This window comes from Melozone crissalis, unplaced genomic scaffold, assembly GCF_028551555.1.
Source record: "Melozone crissalis strain CALT ecotype California unplaced genomic scaffold, PUWL_Pcris_2 ptg000004l_1, whole genome shotgun sequence".
NCBI classification, from domain to species: domain Eukaryota; kingdom Metazoa; phylum Chordata; class Aves; order Passeriformes; family Passerellidae; genus Melozone; species Melozone crissalis.
The window spans coordinates 13976662-13984452 of NW_026535782.1; the positions used below are offsets into that span (position 1 = coordinate 13976662).

The 7791-nt window shown below is 41.9% G+C and overlaps 1 protein-coding gene across 1 annotated transcript; it reads right to left on the reverse strand.

The window, feature by feature from the left end:
• Nucleotides 1-503: 503 nt before the first annotated feature.
• Nucleotides 504-6252, reverse strand: LMOD2 (leiomodin 2). Its single transcript, XM_054278446.1, has 3 exons — nucleotides 5980-6252; nucleotides 871-2187; nucleotides 504-530 (listed from the first exon to the last, which is right to left on the reverse strand). The coding sequence occupies exons 1-3, from the start codon at nucleotides 6250-6252 to the stop codon at nucleotides 504-506; spliced, it is 1617 nt and encodes a 538-aa protein (XP_054134421.1).
• Between the last annotated feature and the right edge of the window lie 1539 nt (nucleotides 6253-7791).

A 7791-nucleotide genomic window follows, 5' to 3' on the forward strand; every position in this document is an offset into this window, starting at 1 on the left:
CTGAGAAAGATCTCAGGTTCTTTCCCAGGAGACTTCCCAAATGCTCATGAACTTGATGCAAGCATCTGGAGGGTTTTCATTCACAGAAATCCAGGACTATATGTCTGCTTGAAAGCTTCAAACCACATTTATTGTAAATTCATGGGAAAAAAAAAAAAGAAGAAACCACAGGCTGGTAAACTATTACATCTCAGTGTAAAGAACTTGTCCAGTTATGTGCAATGAGATATTAACAAGAATGTCTAAATAAGCAACAACTTCTCAATATAAATCTCATTAAATAAAAAAGAAAATTATTTCCATATTTACAGATTACAATGCAAATGGATCCTTGGAGCATTATTTTGTATTTAGCAGGTTTATTTCTTTGAAATAAAAGAGAAATGGCTTGAATCTAAGAGTGTACTTTGGAAGCAGCTTTCTAGACAGTCTATGTTATCACCAGTGAAAGGACAAGCAGCCTCCCCTCGATCACTGCTCTGCTTGTTCTGCCATCCAGTCTTTCACCGAAGGGCCTCTGGTACCTCCACCTATGAAACAGGGAAGGGAAGAGCATTCATTACATTTGCTGTACAGTCTAGATGGCAAAATACCTGAAATTCCTGCAGACATACACTGCCAAGAGCTCTGTGCTACACATCATCTCCCATAACAAGACTGAGCCTGGGAAAGTACCCCACTTTCTGTCAAAATCACAGTCAGAAATCACTGTGCTGAGAAAAGCCTAATCAGAGGGAAGCCTCCTCCCAAGTGCTTTATTATGTTCACATCTCTAAGATTTTTTTTTAACTAACTGTGTGTACTAAAATTAACTGAGCTTGTGCTATATTTGGACCACAATCAGTTACTGACTGAGGATCTCCTACTTACCCGCCTTAATTGCTTTATGCTGCTTGCCCGAATTGCTTCCATAAGGTTGTCATGGAGAGACCTTTGTGGGGTGGATGGCCGGGTGGAGGGTCGTGAGCCTTCCTCTGATTTTCTGTCTGAGATTGATTTTAAAGAATCTTTAATTTCTTTCAATATGTTGTTCTCATGTTTTCTGGGTTTTTTGCCCTTTTTCTTTTTCTGTCCATTGTGTAAGGCTTTTTTTGAGCTTTCTTGCTGTTTGATGACTTCAGCTATATTCCTGGTAGGCGCCTTCTTCTCTGGCAGAAGCGGAGGAGGGGGAGGAGGAGGGGGAGGTGGGGGCGAGGGGGGAAGGGGAGGTGGGGGTGCAGGTGCTGAAGGCTGGCATTTCACTGGCAGTGCTTTCTTAGGGAGCTTTGGGGAAGACCACGGCGAGCTTTTAGGCGACACGTAAGGTGAGGACCGAGGTGTCCCCTTCTGCAGAACTTTGGTCTTTGGATTGACAGCTCCGTCACAACCTGACTCCTGCTGCCGCTGCTCCTGCATACGCTTTTGCCTTTGTTTATCCATATTTCTTGTCAGGATACTTGTCATGCTCATTCTTGGGCCAGCAAGGTCAAAGTGGTAGCCCAGCTTTACCAGAGTGGTGTTCTCTTTCAGCAGTTTGACTATGTCCATTTCCACCTGGCTGCCCATGATGTGCCTTTGATTGTGGAAGCGCAGTTCTGTTAGAACCTTGTTGTGCTGCAGAGCTCTCATGATGGCCAGCACGCCTTTGCCTGTGATAAAATTTGACTCAATATTCAGACTAGTTATATGCTGATTAACCTTTAACATACCAGCAATAGCTATTGCCACGTTGTCATCAGCATGGGTATTAGCCAAGCTGAATGACTTCACCATTGTGTTGTCCCTCAGGGCTTGAGAAAATTGTATGAGCATCTGTGAAGTGATGTTTTCAATGTTGTTCAGATTGACCTCTGTGGTGTCAGGGTCGTTGCTCCTAACTTTTTCCAAAGCATCTTCAATAACTGTTGGATTTCCACAAGGGTGGATGGCACTGCTTTTTGAACTCCGATTATCACTGTCTTTTCCATCATGGCCATTGAGGAAGCTTTCATCGTCCTTTGCACCATTACACTTTTTGTGTCTGCCGTGGTCAGAACGCCTGCCAGCTGCAGCATTTTGCACTTCCTCATCCTCATCATCACTCTCATCTTCATTTTCCTCTTCATCTTCTTCTTCATCATCCTCTTCAGTATATGCCTCCTCAGACACTTCACTATTGCTTTCTGTGAAGCATTCTTCTTGAAGTTCTTCTGAATTGTCCTCTTCTTGCTCAGAATCCTGAACAGGAACGTAGGTGTGGGTATTAAACATGATTGAAGTAATGGAACTGCTGCCTTTTAGCACAGGAACAATTATACTGTCACTATATAAATTAACATTGAAAGCTAAAAACAAACAGATACAGTTAGGAGAACAGAAAATGATTCATCTAACACCTATACAACATTATTTCTTTTACATTCTTTAGAAAATGCTTAGCATAAATTGCAAACACTCTACCAATGTCAGTGATTTCTGCTGAAACAACTTGATACAAGTGACACGGACATACTTCAGGTTTTCTATGTGTTGGCATGTCTACAAGGGGATATAATTTGGATCCTTGACAGCAGAAATATAAGACAGCAATTTCAGAATGAACATGAGCAACAAGCTTCTTCATTTCAGGAGGCTTAGACATCTCAGACTCCCTTGCATATGTTAGTACGTCTCAAAAATTAAAGGTTGCCATGTTTTAAAATACAAATAGTGTCTGCATGTGCAGTCTTGTATACCAGCATGCAAAACAGTACTGAATTACAGAAGTCATGTCAAAAATACTTTGGATGTACTGCATGGGCTGTACATACTAATAAAAAATTTGTGAAGAAAGGTTTGAGGTGCATTCCCACAGGGAAGATGTAACCACATGTCAATAACCCCTGAATTTCTTCGTGTTTGTCAGGAGCTAAGCTGGTGCCCACCATCAGCTGTCACAGGTCAGCCACCACACTGAAAATTGTTATAACTCACTGTCTACAGAGCAAGGGCATTGTTTTTCTGAAAAACTAGGTTCTTTTAGTGTGTTTGATGGGTATCAGGAAGGCAAATTTGGAACCATGCCCCAAAGGTCTGCTTGCTGCCTTTAGCAGTTATGGTGGCTAAAGAGAACTCTATGCAGAGGAGCAGGAAAAGGTCTCTACCCCAGGAAAGACTCACTCTTCCCATGGAGGACCCCAGCAGTGTGATGGGGATCTATGGGGTGTTACAGAACCCAGAATCTACAGCCAACCTTAAAGCTCTTGCTCAAAAGGTCTTCCATGTCAGGTTTTGCCTACTGGAAAAACTATAGGTGCACATTTTTCTTTACAATTGTAAATGTAAAACTTTGGATGAATTATAATTGTTCTGTAAGCACTACTTTAGCAATACTTGTGTTTTAATCTCTGTAAAATGCTAGATTGTATTTAGCAAAGTGAGTACACTGTGCAGAGACACAGTGATTCTGTTTCTGGAAAACAAAAGTGTTACTAGCAGGGCAGCCTATTTTTAGACAACCTGTGCAGTTTTAGGTTTGCTTAGTTATCTGTCTCTGAGAATAGAGACCTGTTAAAATGCAGGGTACTGTTTCACAATTTTCAGTAGGATTCTGTGCTGGGACATATGCAAAAAAGATGCTAATTGTAATGTTTGCAGAACTGTGACTCTTAATGAAACAGGACACTGAGTTGTTTCTGCCTGATGTTCCTGAGCACTCAGTACCTGGGGTCTTGCAGGGTCTGACTGCATTGGCCTGCACACAGAGCTCTTGTAGGACCCAGCCCCATTGCTTCTCCTGTAGAACATGTGCAGCAAGGCCCTTATGCTGAGAGATACTGTGCTACCTCTAGGCTTTTATGGGATTAAGATTTGTATCTTCTATATATGTGTGGGGCTTAAAGACTTGGAAACAGCAGGTATGCAAACCCTGTCTTCATGGTTTTGGTTTTATATCTTGAGGAATATATACTACAGATGAGCAGAAGGAGGTGCCTTTAAATTTACTATTGATATGTTTAGTGATGTTAAATTAATAAAAACCTACTTGATTTTTTTTTGAGTGGCATTTCTGAGGTCAAAGGCAGAATTTATTTGCCTGTCAGGTACATTTTCTGGTGTCATAATAATCTGCATGATAATTTTGAAATTGAACATGGAGAGATATATTCTTACTGTAGCAGCACTGTGGCACAGGACAGCTGCAGGCAACCTGTAGGGCTTCATTTTACTTTTTGGGGAACAATGTAATGAAAAGTCAGGACTAAATGAATTAATGCTGAGGTAAATATCTTGGGAGGACAAGCTATTCACCCTAAAAGGCTATCTGCAAGTTGTTTGCCTTTTGGACCAGCTGATCTGTCACCACTAACTATAGAAGGAGCATGAATAACCATCTTAGATAAAGGTGCATAATTTTCAGACAGTTGAAAGCAAGAAAATTGTTTTCAAGGACCTTTCTCATTGCCATCAGTGGAGAGAGTCTTTGCAACCTCTATATCAGCATATCAACCTTTAATTATTTAAGGATGCATTCTGGAAGTTTTTTCTCAGATCAAAAAGTATAGAATCTTTTGCCAGGACTTGGAGGTATAGCCAGTACCCATCATTAATGCTGTATATACATGGAAAAAGAAAAAAAAAAAAGATCCTGCCATTGTGTAAGACACAGAGCTAGACCCGTTCAGCAGGTTTTTTAGAAGTGCCCAGGTTTTGAGTTCCAGGCTAAGCTGGAAATAAACATTAATCTTGCCATTTACTCTCTAGGGCTGACAAACAGGGAGTGAAGTCGATGTCTGCAAGCTGATACTAATGGTCTGCTGACAGCTTCTGGTCTGTACTCTTGCCTGCAAAGACCTTATACCTCCATTCACAAACAAGAGAAAATACTTACAGGTAAAAACATCCTGGATATTGCAGAGTAATTTAATACATCTGACTTTCCTCTAGGAAGATATTTTATCTAATGTATAAACTGCAATTATTTCCTTGCAAATGAAATAAGCTCCTGCATCAAGGCTGTTAGTGGTTCTGAGTTGTTTTGCTGTCTTTGTTGTATTACTTTCTGCTTAAACATGGGAAAATGTGTCCCTATAAGCACAGTAAAAGCTTGGTAGGAAGCAGTGCTTTAAAATCCCCAAGTCCCCACTTTGCTTTTAAATTACATGGAGCCATCATGAAAATAGAATTTGCTTTTTGGTTGGGCTCAGTCTCACATACACTTTTAGCAAGGATCAGGAGTGCCAACATGGACATCAGCTGAGACTGGGAGTGCTCACTGCTTGCCAAGACTGAGCCCTTCACTCCTGCCCAGCTGTACTCTTCATTTGCAGTTCAGGAAATGGCTTTTATTACTAACATTTTTATTTTGGGGAAGGAGTTGCCTAACAAACACTACTGGTTGTTTTTTTGGGAATGCAGTTAAATGGTTTGACTGATTACTCCATCCAAGGCCACTTTTTAAATAATGTCCAGCTGCCCTCTGACTACAGTTGCCAGAAGACCCCTGAACCATGCCAAGGATCCTCAGCAGGAACAAAGCAACACAAGCTGCTGACTGCAACACAAGCTGCTTTCTTCCAGCAAGCACAAAGCCTGGCATCCGCTTACTCAGCTTCTGACATAACATGTATTCAAAATTATCTTCCTTACATGTTTCTCAGCAGTCAATACTGGTTGTTTTTAAGGAAAGGAAAAGGCATTATGTGTAGCTTTCTTAAAAAATCAAATACTATCCAAAAGCCCACATCTTTAGCTATTAAAAATTTCTAACATGCCCTTTAATTTTTGTTCCTGTTTTAATCACTAACAATAGTTTTAATGGCACTTTCTTCTATTCTGAACTGAGCACTTAAGATACCCGCAGAGAGAGCAAATACTCTCTGACCTAATACTCAGCATTATAGCACACACAGAGGTATGGCCAACAATGTTCTTAAAAATGCCACAAGAGACTGAAAAAAAATTAAATCAGTCAGTGAGATCATGCCAATGCAGAATAAAACCAAATATTTATAGGAAACAGCAAATGCCTCAGCACCTTACCTTCTCACATGCACCCAACCTCTCTTTTTCCAGGAGTTTCTTGGTCTCCCTCTCCCAGTAGGCCATCAGTGCCTCCCTGCTGAAAGTCCCTGTTGGGGTTTTCTCCGTCAGGCTCTTCTGCCGCTGTCCCACTGGGAGGTTACGGTCGGGCTCTATGTCCTCCAGCTCCCGCTCCAGCTCCTTGAGCTCCTCTTCAGTGAGAGAGGCGAGGAGCTCATCTTCATCAATGTCTTCATATTTACTGAGCTCTCTTCTGTACCCAAAGGTAGACATGGTCCTGCTTGGTCAGGCTGGTACAAAGCTACACTGACCAGGCATTCAAGAAGGCTGAAGCAGGCAAGCTGGGTCTGGTGTGGTCAGCAACTGTTTCCCTGCATAGCCAGAGGCTCCCTTTTAAGAGTAATCATCGGGGGCTTACGACAATGCATGAAGGGATGAAAGCATGCTCCGTTTTAAGCATCAGACGTCAGCTAGACATCTGAACAGCAAGAATGTCCCAACACTAATGTTTGCAAGTCCCTTAAAGAGGGGGATTATTGACACACTGGCCATGGCCATATTTAGAGCAGGCAGCTAGTGGGAGAATACCAGCCTCGCAGACGGGGGGGCGGCACCAAATAAAACCCCGGGCGCACTGACACTGGCATCGTGTCCACATTGCAGTGGGGAAAGAACAATGAAAATCCATTTAATCCTGAGCTGTCACAGGGGCGTGAAATAAAACACCCTTGCTGCTGTTCAGTGGACTTCCTCTCACAGTTTTCTCGTGGAATGCTGTTATCCCAGCAAGGTGTTTGCAGCAGTTGGGATCTATGGAAAGGCAGCCAAGGGGAGGAGGCCGGCGTGCCAGCAGCTGTGGGGATCACTGCTCCCACAGTGGCACACGTTGTCTGTAACAAATCACACAACTGAATTTTTTATTAATTCCCTTATTTCTTCTAGGACTATCAGAGTGAGAATCAGCTGTTCATGTCCATTTGGAGCACCTGTGAGATTTTTGTTCACGTGGAGAATTGTGCTCTGCTGGGGGGAATGGACAGAGTCACCCGGAGATTTAAGGGTAACAAGCCCTGGGTGGGCAGGGGGGCTGTGCCTTCACCACTTCTGACCAGACAAGTGACTGAAGGCCTCTAGTGGCTATTCTTTTAATGGCTGTTGCTTGCTGTCACTGACTGATGTGCAGCTGGAGAGAGCCCTTCAAGTCTTTATTCTAAATGTATAGCTACATTATAGTTTCTGCTAAAAGATTTTATATTATTCTGATATTATTTTTATTGACAGGCATCTTTCGGTAAGAAGAAATGCAAAAAGAAAGATTAAAGTTTGTGCTGTTTATTTGTTTTTCTGATGTGGTTGTTTTTTGGTTTTTTTTCCTTTTTTCTATTTAGCAGTGAATGATGGTGAGCTAGCAGCATTTTCTGAAACATGCAGACCAGCAATATCTGCCAATCTTTGTTGTGAGAGAGGGGAGGGAGAGGAAGAGAGAAGGTTTTATACATGGAAGTAGGAACACATCTATAACAACATATATCAGCCTTCTTAAATGATAACACACAGTGTGTTTTAGACAGTCAAGCCAATATTTAATGGAAATGTAAGTGAACATAATTTGAAGTATTGTTATTTTCTGACATCATCTCTTTGATCAGTATGGATTGGACACCTGCACTGAGGTATGATGCTTAGCCAAATTGCTCACTTGTCACTATCATATTTTCTGAAAAATCCCTTTGCCAGGTTTCCTTCCCCTGGGAAGCTGAGAAACCTCAGAGAAAAAACAATATTATCTCGTTTGCTTCTCCCTGTTTTTCT

Excerpts from the sequence above, each read along its gene's own strand:
- LMOD2 (XM_054278446.1), bottom strand. The coding sequence starts at position 6,252 with ATGTCTACCTTTGGGTACAGAAGAGAGCTCAGTAAATATGAAGACATT. Across the intron at positions 2,188-5,979 it reads GGTTGGGTGCATGTGAGAAG|CAAGAAGAGGACAATTCAGA; the intron begins GTAAGGTGCTGA and ends CAGGATTCTGAG. Across the intron at positions 531-870 it reads GCATAAAGCAATTAAGGCGG|GTGGAGGTACCAGAGGCCCT; the intron begins GTAAGTAGGAGA and ends CCTGTTTCATAG.